Source organism: Cyprinus carpio, chromosome B1, assembly GCF_018340385.1.
Source record: "Cyprinus carpio isolate SPL01 chromosome B1, ASM1834038v1, whole genome shotgun sequence".
NCBI lineage: Eukaryota > Metazoa > Chordata > Actinopteri > Cypriniformes > Cyprinidae > Cyprinus > Cyprinus carpio.
The window spans coordinates 18,109,617-18,135,100 of record NC_056597.1 but is presented as its reverse complement, the minus strand read 5'-3'; the positions used below and the strand labels follow the sequence as shown (position 1 = coordinate 18,135,100).

Genomic DNA, 25,484 nt, shown 5'->3' with positions numbered 1-25,484 from the left:
GAAAGTTGTATGCTAACAATGACTAAGGTAGGAAAATCACACATCACACTGGAAATGGAAGATAGTAATTTCACTGCATTATTATTAATATAAAATAAAATACAATAATAATATATCAATTATTATTATAGTGTTCCATAAGAACAATGTGAATGTGGCCTTAGTATAATGATTTTTTTTTTACTTTACAGAATATAGGGTGATTTCTTCCTTTTGTCCTCATGATCTATAACAACAACAACAAAATATATAAAAGACTATAAATCCATTTTTAAGCAGACATTTTACAAAATATTCTTCCTGGGGCTAAGTTGCATCTTTGTCACCTTTTTCACTCCACACGGGTTTACGTCCCTGTATTCTATGCATACAAAAAAATGTGCACACTCTTTAATGCAGCAACAGTAAAAGCAGTACGGTAGTATGCTAATTTGAACATATAACCAATGGAGAGATGAAACCGGGCGGGAATCAAGATATGTCAAAGCACAGAGATATTTTTACATTTATAATCCAATTTTGAGTTGGGTAGTCAACTGACATAAACATGACAATCAACAGTCACAAATTAGATGTTAAGATTACAGTTGAGACAGCTTACGGTTCATATCAGATTTCACGATGTATACTGCAAATATGGGCAAATGTAAGTCCCCCACACTGTACACATCCTGCATCCCTCATTCCTATTATGGCAGAGTGTCATCACAAATAAACAGAAAGTCAGATTCAGCAGTCAGAGCTGATGATAGAGAAGCTTCAGACTGACAGTGAAAAGCAACAGCAAACCCAAGCAAGCTGCCCGCAGTTCACACTCCATATCAGGGCTGCTGCCTTTCTTTTCTCTGCTTTGTGTTTTTTGTTTTTCACTAATCAAAAGCAAGATGCTATAGATTCTCAACAATGACATGTGAGAGCTGGAAAGGGCTTGTTTTTTTAACCACCATGATCTTAATAAGGCCGTAATGAGGTAATGAGCTAATTAAAAAGTGGATCCACAACATGAAAAAAAAAAAAAAAAATCTACAAAGAGACACTGGGTAATGCAGCCAGTCATTATCTGCAAACAAAAACTGCTTATCATTTCAAACGTCACAATCAAGTGACTAACGTTTCCTCTAGGACCTCACTGAGAGCGGCTTCTATTTATTCATAGAGCAACCTGTGATTAATTTCATGCTGTTAGCTCTTTCCTATCATTACCACGTATAAACTGTCAAAATACTTAAAAGGGGCCATATTCTACACTTCTAAAGCATTGCAATTTCCCACTGAAGTTCACTTATAATGTTAGTAAAGGGTTATTACACAGAAAACAGTCATCATTTTACATTTTCCAGCCTCTCTCTGGCCCTCTGACTGTTTTTGGCTATTGCACTTTTCAAATTTCCATATGTAAATGACCTTTGTTGTGATTGGCCAACCTCATGGTTCACACTATCATTCATCAGAATGGACTAGGGAACTTAAAGGGAAAGTTCACCCAAAAAAGTTCACTCACCCTCATGTCAAGTCATAATTCAGAGAAAAAAAAGTCTGAATTTGGAGTTTATATCTCACAATTCTTATTTCCCCCCCAGAATTTCAAGAAACAAAAGTCTATACTGTAAGATATAAATTTAGAAAAAAGTCAAAACAATGAGATAAAAAGTTGATTTTATTATTATTATTATTATTATTATTATTATTATTATTATTATTAAAAAATGTATTTATTAGCATTTTAAGACTAAACAGGTGTTTGTATAAAAAGTTGGTGGTCATATGTTAATGAGCTCCTGTTGGTGACATTGTTTTTGCAGCTTAATATCCATGAATAATCTGGTTGGACTGGGGCGAGAGGAAGAAAAATGTGGTTTTCCATGATATGTTCCTTTCAATATTACAAACCATATGTTGAAACAACTAGTACTTGTAAAAACTGCATACACACAGCATGTTTTGTGCAGCACTGTTCGAGCAGAGGAAAGGTGAAAAGATTACAAAGGGAATCGGAATCAGCAACCGACCTGGTCCAGGATACAGCTGTGAAGAAGTCAGCTATAAAAAAACACCCCAAAACAAGATGAATTCTAACCCATAGACTTAAGACCCCATTAGTGCCACCTCAGTACCTCTAATCTTCTTCTCTCTCTTCTCTCATCCCTCCCTCTGACTCCCTCCTTCCTGCTCTCCCTCGATTAAACAGTATTAAAGACATGAGCGAAGAAAACGAAGGGGAAAAGAGAGGGATCTCATTAGAAGGAGTTTTTCTCTTCACGCTGCACAGCGCTGGACGCCATCCAAGAGGGGCTTAACACATATGCGCGCACACACAAACACACACCACACCTAAAGGGCTGGGAGACACGGTGCATGACATCTCCTTAGCCTCCTCGTACTATGTCAAATACAGAGTGTGAGCTTGCATGTGTGTTTGTGTGTGTGTGCGTTCTCTCCAGGGGAAGATGTTTTAGTGCAAGAGCAAGCCTGTTTTTCCCTGGAGATGAAGTACCTGCCAGACAACAGCATCTTCACTGGAGCACAGCCTGCCAGACAAGGGCATAACACACACCCACAAATATACAAATACTTAACACACACACACACACACACACACACATACTCATGAGCACATACACTGAAAAGTCATATTCCATAGAGCAGTCTTGGCAGAGAGAAAATTGCAGTTTGTGGAAAAGTTAACCATTCGGCAGAAGGAAAATTGCCATTCGTCACAAAGTTACATATATTGCAGAGAGAAAACAGCAATTTGTGGAAAAGGTACGATTTTTTTCAAAGAGAAAGGTGCCCTTCAAGGCAATATTAATAATTTTGCAGAGAGAAAATTGCCATTTGTGACAAATTTAACCATTCGACTGGCAGATTATTGACATTTGTGGCAAAGTGAAACTATATATTTAATTTTAGATATATTTGCAGAGGGAAAGCTACCATTCATTAAAAAAAATAAAAAAATAAATACAGATAGAAAAGTCTAATTTGTGGCAAAGTTCACCAATTTTGAGGGGGGAAAAAAATCTAGATTGCATACTAATCTGCAGAAAAGTTAACCATTCATAAAAATTGCAACAATTTTCCTGACAGACAAGGGTCGTTCGTGTAAAAGCTAACCATTTGGGGGAAAAAAATGCTGTAAGTGACAAAGTTAAGCATTGTTCAAAGAGAAAACAACCATTCATTAAAAAGTTTTGTTTTCTGAGAGGGGCAGACAGAATATTGACATTTGTGGAAGTTAACCATTTGGCAGAGAAAAAAAACATAATTTGTGGCAAAGTTAACTGTTAACAGGACAGAGAAAATGTAAGTGAATGTGTTAACCATTTTTGAAAAGGGATAAACTATACCATTCGTGAAAAAGGTAACCATGTTTCTGAGAGAAAAGGACAACTTGTGGAAAAGCTAACAATTTGGCAGCCGGAATAGTAACATTCATGGCAAAGTTTTTTGCATAGAGCCATTTTGCATAGAAAAAAGTATAATTTGTGACGTTAACAATTTTAGAGAGAGAAAATTGTTACAATTGACAAAGTTAACTATTTCATGAAATTAAGCTTTTTTATAAGAGAAAAGTGCAATTTGTGGCAAAGTAAACATTAGGCAGACAGAATCTTTTTATCTTTGGCAAAGTTAACCACTTTTTCGAGAACAAATTAACCATTAGGCAGACAGAATATTCATATCTGCAGCAAAGTTAACCATTTTGTCTGTAGCAAATTAACCATTAGGCAGACAGAATATTAATATATAATTTAACATTTTAATCCAGAGCAAGCTAACCATTACGCAGACAGAATATTAATATCTGTGGCAAAGTTAACCATTTTGTCTGTAGCAAATTAACCATTAGGCAGACAGAATATTAATATATCAGTGGCAAAGATAACCATTTAATCCAGAGCAAGCTAACCATTACGCAGACAGAATATTAATATCTGTGGCAAAGTTAACCATTTTGTTCAGAACAAATTAACCATAAGGCAGACAGAATATTAATATCTGTGGCAAAATTAACAATTTTGTTCAGAGCAAATTGCTACTGATGGCAAAATGACTACTTTTTTTGTAACCCTTTAGCCATTGTGGTAAAGCTTGGCGCTTGCCAAAACTGATTTGGCAATACAAGCTTTGCTAAATTTTACACACACACACACACACACACACACACACACACACACACACACACACACACACACACACACACACACACACACACACACACACACACACACACAGACACACACACACGCCTACACACCTGTCCTTCTACGATCCATTTGGAGATGGCGGTTTTGCCGTCACTGCCGGGCTGGAACTTTATGGTGGCGGAGCGAGGACTGATGTTGGAGATGACCAGATTGGAGGGTGCACCAGGAAGCTCTGTTCAGCAACACAACAAAACATATTTATGTAACTCACAAGCTGCTCACATTGAAACATTTCCTGCATTTTGTGTTCTGCTCTCTGTCTGTTTTCTCCATCCTGTGTCTTCATTATCCTTCAAAGAAAACTCCTGTAAATGGGCCCATAACTCACTTCAGAGTCAATTAGGTTTTGTGTACAGCAGTGCACATTGTGTTTGGGTATATGATTAATTGGTAATTAAATGGATTGATAATGATATTTGGGTGGTTCACGTGGCTCATTCAACAGTAGATAAAACTCGTTCTCTCCTGACTCCACAGCATATCAGTGGGAGATAATGAGTGTAGCTTGGCTTTTGGTCATCATCATTTATTTCATGTTCTCTCTAACACACGCGCACACACACATCGGCCCCAAGAGCTTCATACTGACTCCGTGTGATGTATTACAGTCTTACTGACTGTGTCTCGGATTGCTGGTCTATGTGAAATATGTGCTCCACTGCGGCATCCTGTTTCATGTGTTGAATTTCCTTTCGAGTTTGAACACAGTGACTATCACCGATCCCCAAGGGAGAATTTGATGCATTAAAGTGATGCTAGCATTGAAGTGTGTATTTGTTTGAGAGTGTGGAGACCTGGCGGCAGTCCTGTTGAGATGGTCGACGAGGTGGCAGCACCGGTGCCGGCCTGTGTCACCGCAGCCACCTGCAGAGTGTATGTGGTGAGCGAAGTGAGCCCGGTCACTTTGTATGTCAGCGTAGAATTGGACAGAGTCTGAGATACACGGGTTTCGTTCTGACCGGCCTCCTCCCAACACAAGACATAACCTATAGAGAGGTGGAAATGAGATGAGAAGAAAGAGAAAATTAAGCTTTGTTCCACAAGTTGAACCGCCTTGCTGCTTTTTGTCTACATAGGCAGTAACCGTTCTTTATAAGTGGCTGAATTGAAACTCTCTTTATGGTTCCTTGCATGCATTCGAAGAATGAAATTACGCGAAAGATGCAGAGAGAATCAACTACCAGAACTCACAGTTCATCACTACAGAGCGGTGTTACGGAGCAACCAACTCAAAGCCGTGAAACTACTAACTTAACTACACTTCCTAGTAAAATGGCAGGGTAACAGTTAATTATAGGGAACAATTCCCACTATTGCTTATTAGCATACCTATTATTAACATATTGGCTGTTTATTAGTACTTACAAAGCACATATTCTGCATAACCATATTCTACATCCTGAATCCTAAATTTAACAACTACTTTACTAACTATTAATAATAAGCAGCAAATCAGTAATTTGAGGCAAAAGTTGTAGTTAATGGTTTGTTAATAGCAAGAATTTGACCTTAAAATAAAGAAATAAAGTGTGACCCATGACAGCAATTCAGCTATTTTCATAATCATGTAATCAGAAGCAACGAGACACAACTTTTCACCAAACCTTTTACATTCTTGCTTTTTTATTTGTGCAATAATAATGTTTAGAAATTAATTCTGTCATTTTTGTCATACCGTGTTTAATACCATTCCGTTGAAATTAGATTTCACACAATTTATGTTTTAAACAATTTTCACACTTAATTTGAAAAAAAAAAAAAAAAAAAACAGCTTGATTGTAAATGACACAATAAAAACATTACATTCACAAGCAGCGTTGGGGAAAGTTACTTTTAAAATTAATGCATTACAGTATTGCGTTACTCCCTAAAAAATAACTAATTACGTTACTTAGTTACTTTTTATGGAAAGTAATGCGTTACATTACTTTTGCTCATATTTCTCATATTTCACTTTACTTTTTAAATATGAGCAGGGCTTGATTGTTTTTAATATAAGAAGTTCTATTTATAGCAAATGAAAAAGCCCTTTCAAACCCAAAAAGTGAATAAAAAAATAGAATAAACCTCAGGCTGAAGGAAAAGTAAATTCACATCTGTAGTACAGTAGAATGCAGGAGAAGGTGGTTCAACACTCTTCAGCAATAGAAAAACAATGAAGCACAATTGTTAGTTTATCTTAAGTCATTTTTGCTTATTAGTATGGTTGAACTGGATCATCAAAGGTCAGCAGCAAAGACATTGGTTAATAAAATGGGATTAGATATATTTGTGTTATTTAACATATTTAATTATTGCAGGTTTGCGCCATATTCTGAGTTTGCATTTCACTGTTGTTATTCATTTTGATGAATAATAAATCAGTTTTTTTTGTTTTTTTTTTGTAAGTGGGATGAATTAAATCACATTCACATTTAGTCTAGAATTACAGCAACATTATGTTCACACAGTGCAGACAACTCCTCTGCACTTCCGTTTTCTCCCAATATGGGGACAGGAGACTTGTCAGTAAATAAATGGAAAAACAAAGTAACTGGCATTACTTTTTTGAAAAACTTGTAAATCAAAAAAGTAATGGGTTATTTTACTAGTTACTTGAAAAAAGTAATCTGATTATGTAACTCATGTTACTTGTAATGTGTTACCCCCAACACTGTTCACAAGTGATATTTACCTTGACTTTTCATATCTCAACCATTTTCACAGAATATATTTACTTGTTTTTAATGGTTTAAACTTTTTATAAATTATGTTTTTTTTTTATGTTACATTAATAGTGAAAATCTGGGTCTAGGACAAGGGTACAATAATTAAATCATTACATAAAAGGTATCTAGACACTAAAATAAATTAAGGCAAACTAGAAATTTTCCAGGTTTTAATGTGATCTTTACATCTAAATCTGCTAGTTTGAACAAAAGTCAATCCCTGGGACACCTAGACATGCAGCGCTGGAAAGATTAGTGAGAGTTCCTGTAGCAGTTGAGCTGAAGCTGTGATTGGATAATTGAGCCTGTTCACCTGTGATAATGCCGTTCTTGTCTTCCGGTTCCTGCCAGCTGATCCTCAGAGATGTGTCCAAGATCTCAGTAAAGCTCAGTTGAGTCACCGGGCCCGGTTCTACAACACATATACATGAATTTACTGCACTCAGCAATGTTACTACAGCTTTCTCTGGAAAAATATAATATAATATAATATAATATAATATAATATAATATAATATAACTATGCTTTGATGTAAAGTCTTTATGCTTTAGGCCCTTAAGAAGATCTCAAATATGTTTTATGGATGCTAGTACATTTCTGAGTACCTAAGAATACAAAGCATGCATTTTTATTATAAGTAGAAGGTCAACTACAGAGACAGACATGCAGAGACTGAATTCTTTAAACAACAGCTTCACGATTTTATTATCTGAGGGGATATAAATCCATGAATACACAGCAGGTTTGTTGACGTTCTTAGCACAAGCATGTTTGTGTGTATGCGTGAGTGGAACAAAGCTGTGCAGCACTTTATGGAAGCTTTCAAACCCGCTCATGGTAAAGGATTACCTCGCACCCATAGATCATAATACTCCCAACAAAGAGCTTGTTGCCGTGGAACCGTTGTATCACAAGTGCAAATAGGCGAAAGCAAATTATGTGTTTGTTGGCAATTACCCTCACGAGTTAGCAGTCATTTAGTAGTTAATCAATCATCCATACACACCCCGCAAGACAATACATCTGGCAGGCGAACATGACAGTTGCCTGAAAAGCGCAGTGGTTAATGTGTGCGGATAAAGCTTTAATTGCATTAGATCTAACAGGCGCATGGCAAACTTTCATGCCCCGGACTGTCAAGCAGACCTTATCAGTGCGAGTCGTCACGCTAGACTGACAGGTTAATCAATCACGTGCTTATGAGAACTTATGACTGCATGCAACTCATTGCACTGCAGTTCAATTCATTTTCAATTCAATTTTTTTTTTTTTTTTTTTGGGTTCAGGTCAAGGTTTAGCTGGTTAGCATGGTCACTGCTGCTAGATGCCGTAAATACACCATAAGGATTCATTTTTGTCTATAAATAGAATTTAAAAATAGCCTTTTATTTTGTTATTGCTAACTTAAACTAAAACTATTACAAACACATTGTCATTTTAAATAAAGGTAAAATAAAATATAAAATTTAGAAGAAAACTTAAAAATAAAACTGAATAAAAATAACTATGTTATGTAAACAAAATGTTTTATGTAAAAACGAAATAAATTAAGCTAGAAATATAAATATAATGTAATAAAAGTGACAAAAGCTTATTACTAACAAAATAACTAATACTCAAAATTTATATGAAAACTGAAAATATAAAAAAGCTAATATCAATATTAATTAAAAAAAAACTTTTTAAAGAATTTTAAAGAATTCAAAATAATTTATGAATACCACGAGAGAGAGAGAGAGAGAGAGAGAGAGAGAGAGAGAGAGAGAGAGAGAGAGAGAGAGAGAGAGAGAGAGAGAGAGAGAGAGAGTATATTACATAATAAAGAAAATAGCAAAAAAGATTTTTGCAAGCAACATACACTTCCATTCAAACGTTTTTGCTGCGTTTTGGATCAAATAAATGCAGCCTTGGTCAGCAAAAGTATTCCAGCATTTAAAATGAAATGGAATACACTTTATTATCCCCAAGAGGAAATTTAAACAATACATACAAAAGTACATACTATTCCCTACAAAACACAAGTTCCTATACATTACCAATCCTTGCATTAATTAGGTAATTCATAATAATATTACTCATACTAATTTCATTATATTGTAGCAGATGTTTTACCAGTGGACAAATTAGTTTTGGAGGTGTGAAACAGACTTATAGGATCTATCAAAAATGGTACATTTGATGTTTATTTGCTGTACAGATAGTTTTTGGCAGATTTTTCAGAGATTGACAATGTTTATTCACTTTGTTTTAACGGTTTTTCGTGTCTAACCTGTTTGTGTGATTGAGCTATTCATGGGAAACAAGCTCCTGTGGCTCAACATTACAGAGAAGACCACATGCTGTTATCATCTGATGACAATTACATTGTCTGTTAACAGCTGCACGCGCATTCGCACACATATCCAAGTGCACGCACACACAGTGGGACAATCAATAGCGAGTACATGTGCATCGACAAACAGGAGTGATCCTGCTTCAATAATTGCAGGTTAGTCAAGGCTGATTCTCCATGCCTGTGGCGTGACGTGAAAACAGCGCTTGGGTGGCCAATATATATTTAGCGAAAAGGCTAATCAATGGCGTTGTAAAAAGCACAATTACATGGCAAATTGCGGCATGCATAGTGAAAGGGCCAAATTTCTCCTCCATATCGATTCTGGTGGCTAGAATGTCAAACAAACAGGCTTGTTTTTGCAGAGAGATCTCTTTCTCAAAGCCTGCTGGACAGTTTTCAAGTAAAGAGCATACTGTTAGTCGATTGTCTCCAATTAAATACAGACAGAGTGTCTGTAAGAGTGTGTGGGTATCTGCAAGAGTGTGAAATATTATTTTACATGTCAGTAGTGCAAGCAAAATATTAGATCCCAGAGGACGCATTTATTGCTTAGAGGTTGCTCTTTCATTGCACAGGAGACTTAATGGATCTCCCAGTTGCTTTTTATTGAAGTATCAACTGTTTTCTCTCCTAAAATAGATGATACTACTGTATTTCTGACAAACAGTGAGAGAGCTATAACTTTAAAGGAATATTTCACCCAAAAATGAAAATTTGTTGACAATTTACTCACCCTCCAGCCACCCAAGATGTAGATGAGATTGTTTCTTCATCTTAAAAGATTTAGAGAAATTTATCATTGCATCACTTGCTCACAAATGGATCCTCTGCAGTGAATGGGTGCCATCAGAATGAGAGTACAAACAGCTGATAAAAACATCACAATAATCCACAAGTAATGCACACAACTTCAGTCCATCAGTTTATATAGTTTATGCTTTAGTTGAAGCGAAAAGCTGCGTGTTTGTAAGAAACAAATCAATTGTTAGAAAGTTTTAAATTTAAACCGTAGCTTCTGGCCAAAATAATCCATAATAATGCCTCATCCAGTGAAAAAAGTTGATCTTCTGTTGTCCTCTCACATCAAAATCCACCGTCATATTTCTCTCTTGTGTGTGGATAACTGGATTATTGTGTTTTTTTTATCAGCTGTTTGGACTCTCATTCTGACGGCACCCATTCACTGTAGAGGATCCATTGGTGAGAAAGTGATGTAATGCTAAATTTCTCCAAATCTGTTCTGATGAAGAAACAAACTCTACATTGCGGATGACCTGAGGGTGCACAAATTTTCCTTGAATGTGGATGTGATTCCTATAACGCGTCCATGTGTTTGTATGAGTACTCACTGTAAGCATGCGTCTGGATGAGCTGTGGTGTGCTGGCTGGTCCATCGCCAGGCGTGGTAAAGCAAAGCACTGCCGTCTCATACCACGTGAACTTTCTTAAATTGCTAACATAACCATAGTGACGTGACCCATGGAACTCAGGGGCAATTGTCACCATGGTAATACATTCCGGACAGTGTTCGGGCCACACCAGCAACTGTGAGAAAGATACGGAATAACAATAAGACATACACAAAACGTGATTAAAATACACTGCTAGGATTTAATTACGCAAATTCAAATTTATAGTTGCTGTTTTTGTCAGGCATTTAGCCAATCAATCATGCATACACACCTCAGAAGACAATAAACCTGCCAGGCAAATTTAATTAATTCTTTTTTTTTACCTCCAACATAACATGTGTCTCTCTTTCTCTCATAAACCCAGTCAAACACACATTCTCACATCTGTCTCTCTCTACCTTGTATCCCTGGTTGATGCCGTTGATGAACTGCTGGGGGGGTGGTGTCCAGGTGAATTTGATGGTGGTAGAGTTGAGAGCAACAGCATCCACGTCTTGTGGGGACGCTGTAGGGACTGCAGAGTGGAAGACAATTTAGCACTGAAATATTCTGGTAATGTTCATACATATTTTTGCAAAGTGTGCTGTTAAATTTAACTTAAAAGTTCAAAATGATTAGAATTTTGAATGTGTACTGTATACCATGTGGTTTAGAATGGCTCATTCATTCATTCATTCATTCATTCATTCATTCATTCATTCATTCATTCATTCATTCATTCATTCATTCATTCATTCGTCTGACTGTTTGTAGAACTTTATCCACAAAACACTTTATCTTAAATTTTATTTATTAAATGCATTTTAATAAGCAAGTGAGTGTGTGTGAACAATTGTATTATAAAATTGTTAATAATACTAAAATAATACTATAAAATATTGCTATAATACTGCTATAAAATGTAAAACTAAAACTATTAGTTTTCATATTAGAAAATCATTTTTGTTTATAGTAATAAAGCTGAAATAAAATAAGATGTAAATATTACATTATACATTTAAACTTACTGTAAAAACCTTTAGCAAAAATTACAAGTGTTGCTTTAGCAACAAATTGAAATAAAATAAGTTGAAGTACTAAAATTTCTTATACATCATTATAGAATAATTACATTAATAATAATATACATGAATATACATTAGTATAGGGACCAATTCTCACTATTAACTAGTTGCTTATTAGCATGTCTATTATTAACATATTGGCTGTTTATTAGTACTTATAAAGCACATATTCTGCATGACCATAATCTAATAAGCAGCAAATTAGGAGTTTATTGAGTTATAGTTAATGGTTTGTTAATAGCGAGAATTGGACCTTTAAATAAAGTATGACCAAAATAAATTAAGGCTAAAGAGAAAAAAAAAGACAAAACTTAAACCAAATTTAAAATGAAGACTAAAAATATAAATCAAATCTTATTCAAAATATTAAGAAATACCGTACTATATAATACTAAAATAACACTGCTCGGGATTAGCCCAAGTTTACAGTGCTCAACAATACTCTATAAGGAACTTAGTATGAAGTAAACTAAATACTAATGATTAGAACTGAATATTTGGGCATTGTTTCTTTGTACTAATCTGCTTTTGGACCCGACAAAAAATAAGACAACAGTCAAAAGTCTGGCTCAGCGAGAACATATCCATTGTAACTACCTGGATTTTGGAATTAAACGCCTACCCAAACCCCAGTTTCCACGCATACATACTCTATTTTTCAAATGATCGTTCGCAGCGGCACCGATAATCACATACAAATACACAAGAACTACAGTTTGTATTCAAAGCGTTTCTTGTAGCCTATCGGTGTTATGCAGCTGGCCTGAGCGGGAAGTGGAAAGAACAAGATCATATTTCCATAAAGACTTAATGCCGCTTACACTTAATGTGCTTAAGATGGACCCTTTAAGGTCAGGCCTGGCGAGTTGAGTACAGATTAGCTATCGCTCAATTGGATTGGGCACTCCGATTCGTCCTGCTGCCCTTTTCATTTCAACACAATCACACAACGGCACAAGGTTACATTAGTGTGTCCGGAAATCTGAACTGGGACATAAAAACCGCCTCTAACCACGTGTACAAAAGCATTTGTTCCAGTCTCGATGAGAAGAAGGCTCTGCGGACACTGGGTCTCTATTAATCTCTGCAGGAGTATCATTACACTGACGTTAAATAATATGAATAATCACAGCAGAAGGATCTCAGAACACCCCCACACTTCCTTGCGTGCACACTGAAATTCACGCACATAAAGCAAATTAGATTAATTAATGGGCTACGGTCACTGTTTGCACAGAGTCCATAAATGTACTCTTCTTAGAAATAATCTTTCAGATGGCCGATCTGTGCAGTAAAGCCGGCTAATGGATTTTACGGTTCCCATGGTTACTCTAGATCTTTTATGATATCGGTAGCTTAATGAGAAAGACAGTGTTTTGGACCCAAACCTCAAAGATTTGAAACATCAAGGGTTTGCTCCGACTGATGAGGCATTGTGTTTGTGTTTATTTCTGTGTGTGTGTATGTGTGAGGGATGTCTAACCTCCTTGCAGCGTGTACTCAGTGACAGACTGGCTGTACACCCCCAGGCCCGCTCCAGTGTAGGCAGCCACTTGGATTTCATACTGCGTCCAGATGATGAGCTCTCCAATCAGACAGTAATTAATCTCTGCACTGGTGATGTTCTTCAGCTGAAATTCACCAGGCAGACCCGCCAATCTGTACCTGAGTGGGAGGGGGAGAGAAAGAGAATCATGTGTTTTTTTTGGAAGTTGATTGTGAACCTTTAACACAAACACACTCACTCATAATTTCAACTAGATGCATCTTTTGTAGGAAATTAAAGTGGTGCTTACCCATGCACAACTCACAGCTACGATGCTTGAATATTGTGGACAGTTTCAGCACATTGCTATATGGTTGCTAATATAGCTGGATAGTAACTGACTACATGTAATCTGGATTACATAATCAGATGTAAGGCAGACAGTAGTGAAGTATTTTTACTCTGCTGTAAAAGTACTTTTCAGGTGTATGTACTTTATCGGTGTTTTCCTTTAGTAAACTTTTACTCCAAAATATTCCAAAGCATAATATTGTACTTTTTACTGCACTACGTTTCATATTAAATATCATTTAATACTTAATTACATTAGAAATCTAGTACTTTCTTACTTTTATTCAAGTAAAAGTAATTCAAAGTTTTACTTGAGTACAAGAAAATACTACATTTTTAACGTTCTTAAGTATTAAAGGTAAAAAACAACAACTTTTATTTATGAAATATAGTGCAGTAAAAAGTATGAAATTATGCTTTAGAATGTAGTGAAGTAAAAAAAAAAAATTACTTTTTAAATTTACTTAAAAAATAATTCACTACTGTCCATCTCTGCTCGAGATTAGATTACAGTTACTTTTTTATTGATTATATGATTACATATTATTCACACAGCAGTAAAATTTATTTATCATTTATTGATTTTCCCTAATTTCTCCTTTTTATCTTTTTAATGTTCCTTTCTTAAATAGCCTACTGCTTATATACATTCAGAAAGTCTTTGGTTTTGAAGGTGGCTATGACATTTCACAGTTTGGCAAACAAAATGTTTAATGCACTTCATGTTGTTAATTACAATGAATGGAAGATATTTCTTGTTCTTTATCCTTTCATATCAATAAAAAAAGATTATCTTATTTAAATCAATGTGATAAATGAGTAGGGTCAAAAGTAATCTAAAAGTAATGAAAAAGTAGTCAAAAAGTAATCAAAATGTAATGGATTACGTTACTAACTAAAATTGTATTTTTTTTTATTATTATTATTTTTTTTTTACATTTGGAATCAGTAATGGACTACAATTTGTAAGTAATCTCCCCAGCTCTGAACAAAAGTAGTAGTGATGCTTGCCTACAACTCATATCATCTACTACTGAATACATGTAATTTAAAAACCTGGTTGAAAAACCAGGCCCTTCCATCTTAAAGGGATAGTTCACATAAAAATGTCTTATTGATCCAAACCTGTATGCATTTCTTTCTTCTGCGGAACACAAAAGAAGATTTTCGATTCCCAGAAATCTGTTTCTTGTTTCAGTTTTCAATGACATATATTGTATTTTTTTTTGTCCATACAATGGACATCAATGGGAACTGAAAATGTTTGGTTACCTGCATTCTTCAAAACAGCTTTTTGTGTTCCACAGAAGAAAGTAAGTTGTACAAGTTTGGAATGAAATGAGGGTGAGAAAACAATTACAGAAATGTCATTTTGTGTGGACTTTCCCTTTAAAATCATAATGTAATGGAAGTAGCAACATCTTTTCTTCCAAACTGTGATGTACATATACAAGTGTAATGGATTATTGAAAAAAAAAAAGTAGGACGGGATCTTGGTTCAATTCGTCAGTTGTTAACAGTACACATAGATGAATCATTCAGAGTAGGATCAATAGCATGCATTTAGAAAATAGATGATTTTTTCTGAATGTCCATTTCATGCCCGACTTTATGGAAGTTAAGTTTTTTTTTGCAAATCTCTAAGAGCTTTAACCAGCTAAAAGGTAAACCTTAGCTCCAGCAGCTGGTAGTCTATCTGATCAAGTTTCCAGACCAGCTTGGACAAGCTAGACCCTATGTAAAACCAGATGCTAGATTTAATAAACACTGGTTGGATGGTAATATTATAGAGCATAAAAAGTGCAGCCAATTTCGTAAATTTCGTAAAACAAAAAAATCCATTGGCTATTGTCAGTAATGTAACTTTGTAAGAAGCACAACTCAAGCAAAAGTCACTTTCAAACAAATTAGTTTTCTGTTGGTCAACATGGTGAATTTAAATGTCCAGCTTATGTGTAATTTTCGTGGGGAAATCTTTTGCAGGGTTCCTATTGTAAATGTACTGTAAATGCGGTAAATGTGACCATGCCTTTAAGCTGTGCTGTTGCATTACCACTATACCAAAATTGAATGACATTTTTATTGCATTCAGATTCAATATTGTGTACAAAAGAGTGTGTATAGAGATCCATTTTATACAAATTCTAAATTTTTGAAGCTATACATGAAACCATACCTGAGCACATAGCCCCTCAGGACTCCATTGAGCTGTGGTTCAGGGGGCGGCTGCCATTGGACCATGATGCTCTGGTTGGTACGGCCACTAGCCACAATGTTTTTTGGAGGCGCGCTGGGTGGTTCCTCACGCAGCATCAGCCTGAGAGATAACATCATGAGAATCACATCATAAAAGAGAAATATTTAGACCCTGGAGTATTATCTGGGAGTTTCTCCCAGAGGCATCGATAGTTACTAAAAGTTTCCATGGGAGCTTATCCAGTAGTCCTGGAGAGATTGAAATTGATCTTTCTGGTTTGTGCGAAAGGTCTTTTATAGTGCAGGAGTAACTGAGAACTGACCCTGCTGCGGTAAACAGGGTTCGCTGGAATAACCTGAACTTGACTCGGCTTTTTAAAAGTTGAAAACAACACTGGAAAAACAACTTACTGACCAAACTGAGAAGATACATTTTCACCTTGAGACTGTTTATATTCATATTCATATTCATATTCATATTCATATTCATATTCATTTTGAAATAAAGGAATACTTTTATTCAACAAGGATGCATTAAATTGATCAAAAGTGATAGTAATGTTAATGTTACAAAGTAAATAAATAAGTAAATAAATGATGTTCTTTTGAACTTTCTTCTTTCGTTAAAAGTTCTGCTTCTTGAGCAGCAAATCGGCATATTAAAATGATTTCTGAAGGATCATGTGACACTGAAGACTGGAGTAATCTCAGGAATAAATGACATTTTAAAATGTATTAAAATTGAAAACAAAACAAAAAATATATGAGACTTAAGAGACTTCTTTCAAAGACATTAAACAATTTTACTGACTCCAAACAATATACAAAATGATACATCAGCAATTCGATGCTACAGACAACAGACAAATCTGTTAGTTTGACCCCATTAGTGTAAATCAGTGAACTCTTTAATTTCTCAGTTTGATCAATACCATAGGCTTCAAAGTCTGTCTGCAGGATTCTGGAGACTGTAGATCCCTAGAGCAGGCGATAAACAATCCTTCGCTCTAATCTGCGGTTTAAAGGTTATTAGCTTGATTAAGTGAGCAAGGCCTAAAGTGCCTCAAGCAAGCAATCTCGCAGGAAAGTTGCTAAGTCTGATGGATGTTTTGTCAAATAAACAATAATCATCCTAAACCAATTTAACAGGCTTAGAAGCAGTTATTCTGTATCTTTTGGGGTGGGCTGGGGTTAGATTGGGTATTGAGGGGATTTCTATTGTATTGTTTTTGTCATTACTGTGCATGGCATTAACTGTTGTTTATGAATTAAATGCAAATAAAAATGATAAGTTGCGCATTGACTTTGCTTTTGTTAGATTCAACACAAATCAGTAAAAAAGTTAGTTTGACATCGACTTTGTTTGCGGTGTGCAAAATATGGACATACTTCTAGACATGAAACAGTCCTGATTGGAACACATATTCTGTGAGCAATTATACTCTTCCTTTGATGATACTTTGCCAAAAAAAAAAAAGAAGAAGAAGAATAAAAGAAATAGAGATTTAAATTTTTCATATAACTGATGATGATCCTGACATTAATTGGAAACGAGGCCAAAGCAGATAGGTGCTCAAATTTTAATAAGTGCCCTCTCCATCAATATTTGATTTTTTGTGTTTCTGTTCGTCTTCATCTTCGCCGTCTCACTCTCCACAGTCTTTTCCTCTTGTTTTAACTGAGTGTTTTAAATTAAACATTCAGTTTGAAAGATATGTGGTTATACACATAAAGCTGGTGATTTTAGTTTAAACACTACTTTTGAATCAGCTAAAATACAGTATGTAAAACACATACAGAACATTTTGTTTTTGTAAATGAAAACTGAGTTTTGTCTGCTAAGTTAAAAGTAAAATAACAATGAAATTGTTTGTTTTTATACCATACACGGGTCCAAATTTCTGTTTTACACATCAGGGCTAAGAGTGAATAGGTTGAGAAAATGAATGGCCCCACATTATATCAGGTGGACGTAACTACTATACTTACATCAAAAAATAAGTACAATGTATTTATTGTGTTTATATTGTATTGCAAAACACTTTTGCTGCTATTGAGCCAGGATACATACGGGTATAAGGTTAGGGACAGGTTTGGTGGTATGGGTAGGTTTAAGTGTGGGTTAAGGTGTAAGATATGGGTCAACAGTGTGATTATAAATGTAACTACAGAAATTAATTACATATATAATTTTTTAAATATAAGCACAATGTGAAAAACATGTATGTACACAATAAGCGCATTGTATGAAATAATTAATTTAAATGTAAGTACAGTAGCTAAGGCCACCTAATATAAAGCTTATAATATAAAGGACTAATTAAATTGTACAGTACCTGTTTTTTCATGAGGTCAGTTAATCTGTTAGCAAGCTCACATTAGTTATTGTATAACTGTCTCCTTTGACAGAGTTTCTATAATTGCACCAGTCATTTTGCTTAATGGATTTGGCATGTTGCAAATCTTTTTAAAATGTTGTTAACAAGCCCAGACATGGTGTACGTACTTGCTGAGATATTGCATATTGAGCTGATTTCAATAGTACAGTTACAGAAAAATCAGTGCACATTGCATCCATCCAAAAGAGCAAAATAAAGTGTGTGAACAAGAATGAATACAGTCAACAGCTCTCACTGCGTGACAACTGACAAAATGTCAAAGTTGAGCCTAAAGTACTGTAATTAGGGCTGACAATTAATACAATTTGATAAATTGACTGATTAAATGCTGACTAAATAATCAAACCACACTTAATCACATAATCATATAGCCTATAGAGACTCTCCAGTCTGTAGTGTCACATGATCCTTCAGAAATATAAATATATATATACATAAGGTTCCAATTCAGCACCAATTAAACCTGAGCAGCTGAGCATTTCACAAAGTCAGTATGAGAGAAAAGGGAGTCTCTGGCTCAACTGGTACTATTGAAAATATACTGGCAATGTTGGTTTAATAGAGACTTGTTTCAAATAAAAGCTAAGCTGAGAACTAGGAAACAGCATGACAAGCTTTTTAACATGTCCTTGATGATTGAGCAGGCCCTTCTTCCTGCCGTTTTGCAAAGAGTATTTGGCATGTGCATTAGCTTTATGCCTGTGGCTTGAAAAATAGCCATTTGAACTTTTCAGGACATTTAAGTTCTTTAAGCGATTTGATTCGATTTGGAATGCAGTCATTGTGATGTGTGCCAATTTATGCGCGAATAAAAATTCACAAAACAAAATAGAGAGCGCAAAAGGCAGTAGCCTCTGTGTGTGCTAAAGTGTCCTTCCCTCCAGCCAAGTTTCTATTTGACATTCTTTCACCGTGTGGAATTGGCTTTGAGAAATGCTATTTCTCACACCTTCATAGTGTTCCTGGATATGGGAGTTTTTTTCTGCCCATGTGTCATAATGGCTCACAATCAGAGCCAGTGATGAAAGCTCTCATGTAATTCAATTACAATCAGTCTTTCTTTTAAAAGGGTTCAAATCTTGTCCTCACATTTAATAACATTCTCTCTAACTGACTGAGGTTGTGTGTGCGTGTGTGTTGAACACACAAAAATGGTAATTACCAGTTCCAATCTGTTTGACTGGCTATGTAACTTACTACAGTCAAAATTCAAAGGACTTGGAGTTTGTTGGAAACAAAGTTTAGATTGTTAGCATGGCCCAGTTACTTTAACTTCTGCAGTTCCATGACATTGTCAGACAAGATCTGTTACCCTTCCTCAGTGCCTGATCAAAATCATTTATTGCGATATCTTGTTCTAGCTTTTCAATATAGCAAAAACATTTTCCAATATGCTTAGCTAGTATGATGCCTGTGACTGTTTACCTGTTGGTCTCGGCGCTGTACTGTCCACGTCCCACCTGATTGACAGCACACACTCTGAACTGGTATGTTCTTGCTGGTGTTAGACCAATTACTAGTAAACTAGCTAGTGCTGGACTAACATCATCCATATAGACCTTCCATGGAGAATCTGTCAAGAACAACAGACAAAACTAAGTTTCTTAACATCTTAACATACTATTGAATAGGTCACATTCAATGTACAGTACATTACAATGTTCATATGGAAAATAACATAATTTGTGTTGATGTGCAGTGCTGGTGAACGTTAATTTTAAAAGCAATGAATTACAATATTGCGTTACTTACTCTATGAAAAAGTAATTGCATTGCTTAGTTACTTTTAATGGAAAGTACTGCATTATTTATTATTATTTCGATAAACTTATTTGTTTTTTTAATAATAAAAAAACCCAAAAGTTAAATTTATGGAAACTGTAAGGGTATTTTCACAACAAAAATGAAACGAATAAGTCTCAGCCTAGGCACCTCACTTCCAATTTATTTCAACATTGGGACAGGACAGGAGAGCTGTCACTGAATAAATGGGAAAACAAAGTAACTCAGATATTTCATGTAGATTTACAACTTATGCATTACTTGAAAAAACTAGTTACTTCAAAAAAGTAAACTCGCATTACTTGTAATTATAGATGTCATTTTAATGCGTTAACTTAATTAGTTATGAAAAAATATCGCAATTAAAATATTTTTACACAATTAACGCACTGGCCCTGCCCTCAATCCTGTACATCATCTTACATTTCATACAGTGACTGCTGACAAATATCATTCAGTATACCTTTAATCAACATAAGCAGAGGATATCTTAATTGTAATTATTAAGAATTGTAAATTGTAAATTGATATTGTGTATACATTGGCTGATGTTAATAATAATCTCTGACTAATTTTTCTGGACAATATATATTTCTGCCACTACCACAAACACAACTGAAATCACATTCAACAAGTGCGCTATAATGTAAAACATTACATATAAATATAATGAGAAATAATAAAGACAACATGGCTGCTTTTACCACGTTTATTTATTCTGACTAGATTATTTCACAATCCTAAAGACAACAGGTAAAATAAAGTGTCAAAGGGGAGTATTATTTTTATTTTTCTTATTTTACTTGATTTATTATGAGTTGTTTGAATCATCATTTTCTTTACAGCAGTTGGGTAAATGATGAATCTGACCGTGCTGTTGTTTATTCTGGAGGCGTTACTACCCACAACACCCAATAAATGAGCCTATGCGTTTGTGTGTGAGTTCGCAGTACATTAGAAATGATGGGAAGCAGATCAATGAGCAATTTAGATGGTGAAACCACTCAAGCAGACCCAAGAGAAGAAAAGACAGAAACTATGAGCAACTGCAAAAAATAAATCACAAATTCAACAGGAACAGTAAATATTAAGCCGCAGGGACGTGCATGAATACCAATACAGACACACACTCACACACAAAACCATGAAAAAAAGAGAGTGTGATCATTTGGATTTACTGAAAATCAACTCTGTGTGTTTGTACGTTTGTGTATATGAGGAGAGAGAGATCTTGGTGTTTATTAGACACCAAGCACCTCCGCCCCACCCACATTTTTCATTGTCTTTCCTTTGATGATACACAAATCAATCTCTCTCTGCGTTTCCTGTCACTATCTCTTCCAGCATTCATCTTCCACCAATAACAGAGTCTTGGCTTAATACAGTGAAAACAAACCTCCTCCCACTACCCTCCATTACAATCAACTTCCATTTCTCTTCTCTTCTCACTCACTTCAGCCTGTCTGTCTGAGCTTAAGGAGGAAGACAGCAAGAGGTAAATGAGAAAGACCTTCTTCCGTAGAATCCACTGGCTGGAAACCAGCTTAATTGAAAGCTGCAGCTAAGGTGCATTAAGTTTAATAAACCATATGCCAAAGCTCATATAAATAGCACACACACTTACTGTTCTCAGAAAGCTCAATGATGTAACGCAGGAGAGGACTGTTTCCATCAAAGGGCCGAACCCATGACAGAAGAACTGTTCTGCTGTCTGTCTCATTCAGAGCCACCTGCAGGTTACGTGGAGAATGGGGAAGTTCTCTGAAAAAGAGAGAGAGAAAGCCAAATTATGAATCAAAATATGCTTATATGCATTTTTCAGTGTGGTACATTCAAACACAATTCAAATTCAAATTTGAATTCAATTCAGGGAACAGTTTTCTATCACAACTAAATATAGACCTTATGAGTCAGAGAATTTTGACTTTGAACTTCAGTTTTTGCAGTAGCTCTATAGCAATCACTGTTAAAGTAATTAGCTGGTGAATTGCATTTACTTATTGTAGAATTAGCGAAAGTTATCATCAGCACTGTAATGTTCGAAGCGGATGTCATAAATGGCAGTACACTGGAAAAAAAAATAGCGGTTGATTTATAAATTCATATGACCTTACCTTCATGCTGTGGAAATATAAACAGAAGACAGAAGGTAAAAAGGGGTGGAGCTACAAAAGGTTTGTATTTTAAGAAACAGTTTTCAAATTTCAACCTAAAAAATAGTTCAACCCAAAAATCATCAGGCCATCCAAGTTGGAGTTTGTTTTTTCTTAGGACCATGTTGGAGAAATTTATGGAATTAAATGGATCCTCTGCAGAATTTTTAACCTTTGTGCTTAAGTTAAAAAAGTTAATGTGTCACAAAAACAATAAAAAAAAATGTTGTCTTAAAAAATAACTTATAAAGCATGAAATTAATAGTTCAAACAAAGTATTTTTTTTTTTTTTTTTTTGCCTTCATTTACTCCCCTTAATGTGGTTGACTCTATATCATGCGTAGAATACAATGGAAGATATTTTGAAAAATGTCAGGGCTGCAGTCTCATGTGTAAAACTGATTACTTTATTGAGCTTTTTGGTCATTTTTGGAGCTTGAGAAGCAGAACATACTGTTTAAGTGCAGCATGAACATTTAACCTAGTACCTCCTTTTGCTTTCCAAGGACGAAAGTCATCTTCATTTCTCTGTGAACCATCCCTTTAACTTTACTTTCTACTGTTGCAAGATAAAAAGTTCCACTGCTTCTTCAACAACATTACATTTATGAAAACTACATTACAGTACACGTAATACAATTATGCCCTTTGCAGATGCTTGTAATATGTGTGTGAGAATTTATGCCCATCTGTCACAACAGCCTAAATATGCAATAACAGCTAATATTGTTTTAAGCAAGGAACTGCTCTGCCGTTGTCTAACATGTGGTAATAAGAGGACCTGTCCACTGCATGAGATTAACTTGAAAGTCTGTGAAATCACATTAGCATGTGAAGCATTGCCTCTCCTTCAACCGTCTGATGAGTTTTCTTTCAAAAGAGTTTGCAGGCTGTAATATTGAAGGTAGGAGTATATTGTGGTGCTCTGTTATCTTAATGTGACTGTCAAAGGTATTACTGTTATTATTCAAATCACATGTGTTTTCAATTTGTATCTCATAATTTAAATGTCAGCTGTTAGGAGTCTTTTTCTAAAGCCAGCCGAAACCTGTTTTTTTTCTCACAGAATAACATGTCTTAAATTAAATATTGCTTTATTATACATTCTGTTAAGTAGTACTAAAAGAATTGTGCGACAATGCAGTCCTGTAAGCACATTTGCGGATCATACAGTTTATTAAAGTTATGTTTTGTATGATTTATGATTTGTAATATTTTAATTTTTTTCTTACAGTTGAGCTGTGATGCGATTCCATAAGCTACACTCACAATTTTTTAGGCAAGTTTTTTCAAGCTTGCACTGTAGGTTGATTTCCACTAAAAACTAGCAACACAGCAGCATTTGGGTCAACCAATGATATGAGTTTGGGGTGGGACTATCTCTTTGGCTGACCAATGGCGAATGGGGGAGTGTTTGGGAAACCTGATCCTTCAGAAATCAGAGTTCAAAAGAACAGCATTTATTTAAAAGAGTCTTTACTGTGACTTCTAATCAATTTAATTCATTCTTCCTGAATAAAAGCATGGTGTACATATAAAGTACATGCAATCCTTACTTGGTTAAGAAAGACTTTTGACACAAAAGGCATATTTTTTGGCCGATCTGGTATGTTTACATTTTTCTGATTGTGAATAATATTTTCAAATGCATCCAATTAAACAAGCACCACACTCCACCTGTCATTTGTGTTTCTCTGTGTATCTCATCTAACTTCAAAGATCAATGATATTTCCTCTGCATCCATCCATACGACAATCCGTGGGAGAACAACATTCAGCCGTCTAGAAGCAGTAATTAATATCTAAGCACATGCATGTGTGTGTGTGTGTGTGTGTGTGTGTGTGTGTGTGTGTGTTTAATTAGTTCCATGATGCCACAGAAGTGTAGCAACATTGGCTAGTCGTCAAAGGAGCTGATCTTGGCCTTGGGCACCAGGCCTATCTTATTACACTCTCGCTTTATCTCCCTCCCGCCACACACACACACACACACACACACATCACAGCTGCTACATCCTCTGTCCTATCATTACAGCCCATTTTTGGATGGTTGTCTTGGCTTCAGAACTTCTGCTGAGATCCAAGCATTTTCCTCCTACAATAGCACTCCAATACGTAGCGTGAACTGTACAAGTGTATTCGCTTCTGAGCGCCTCGTATCGAGCGTGCATGTTGGCGAGGTCTTTGTGTGTCTATTTCCACTTACATGACTTCCAGTCGGGCGGTTTTCGAGTCGTTTCCAGCAGGTGAGATGACCCTGCAGGTGTAGTCACCGATGTCTCCAGACCATGTCTGGCTGATGTGGAGCGAACCTTCCTTCATTGACACTCGCCCACCAGTCGACACGCTCAGCGGCTTGGTTCCTTTCTTCCATGTATATCTGAGGAGAATAAGACTCTTTATGATGACTCATAATCCACCAAAAATATCACACTCCAAAGACCTGCAGAAAATGCACTTAGCCTCCTGAGACAGAACAACATCAAATGCCATATGATGGCTTCTTTCCCTTATACGCTTCATAATGACCTAAACAAGGAGGATAGAGACAGGGTAAGCTGTCCCTAAAGTAAACTATCCCTAATAAAAAATATGTTTGTGTTTTGTCATTGCCAGAATGGTTAAATGGTTTGACTATCATAGCTGGCCCTAAACATCATAAACCTGACATTCATGCAGGTCTATTCAGCAGTGACAAGCTTAAAAATAAACTGTTTTGGCAGCAGCAACAGTACATGATTAATTACACTTAGATAAAAATCTCTATATTTGTCATTTTCCATTAAAAACATCAGTCTACACTACTGTTCAAATGTTTAGGGTTGTTAAGATTTTAGATGTTTTGTAATTAAGTCGTTTATATTCACTAGGGTTGCATTTATTTGATTAAAAATAAAGTAAAAACAGTAATATTGTGAAATATTATTACAGTTAAAAATTCTATTTTAATATATTTTAAAAAGTGATTTATTCCTGTGATGCAAAGCTGTATTTTCAGTAGCTATAATCCCAGTCTTCAGTGTCACATGATCCTTATATGATCCAATATGTTGATCTGATGAATAAAAAGACCAGCATTTACTGTATATGTAACAGCATTTTTTTTAACAATCTGAAAATCTTGATCAATTTATTCAGCAATATATTGAGTAATATTTTTAACATGAATATTGCAAAAACAACTTGTGAATAATCAGTGCACCCATTCCACGTTCCTAGGTAACTGGCACACAATAAAAATAAGTTATGCACAAATTATTCAGTCACATGACTTGTTTTTGCTGTGCATCTACTGTGGGAATTTATTCAGCATTTACATCATGGTTCATCCGCCTCAAGTCTACCTTCAAACAGCTTAGAAAAGTACTCAAGTGGCACAATTTAAGGAA

The 25,484-nt window shown here is 35.4% G+C and overlaps 1 protein-coding gene across 4 annotated transcripts in view; it reads right to left on the bottom strand.

The window, feature by feature from the left end:
• The window catches only part of LOC109050400 (protein sidekick-1-like), a 193,196-nt gene that overhangs the window by 38,815 nt on the left and 128,897 nt on the right, over positions 1 to 25,484 (bottom strand). For all 4 annotated transcript variants that reach the window (XM_042716835.1, XM_042716837.1, XM_042716836.1 and 1 more), the window contains 10 exons: positions 24,302 to 24,475; positions 21,567 to 21,703; positions 19,586 to 19,733; positions 15,742 to 15,882; positions 13,212 to 13,393; positions 11,063 to 11,178; positions 10,602 to 10,797; positions 7,230 to 7,328; positions 5,003 to 5,194; positions 4,259 to 4,380 (listed from right to left, as the gene is read on the bottom strand). In XM_042716835.1, the coding sequence (XP_042572769.1) occupies positions 4,259 to 4,380; positions 5,003 to 5,194; positions 7,230 to 7,328; positions 10,602 to 10,797; positions 11,063 to 11,178; positions 13,212 to 13,393; positions 15,742 to 15,882; positions 19,586 to 19,733; positions 21,567 to 21,703; positions 24,302 to 24,475 (1,507 nt within the window). The remainder of the gene's footprint in view (positions 1 to 4,258; positions 4,381 to 5,002; positions 5,195 to 7,229; positions 7,329 to 10,601; positions 10,798 to 11,062; positions 11,179 to 13,211; positions 13,394 to 15,741; positions 15,883 to 19,585; positions 19,734 to 21,566; positions 21,704 to 24,301; positions 24,476 to 25,484) is intronic.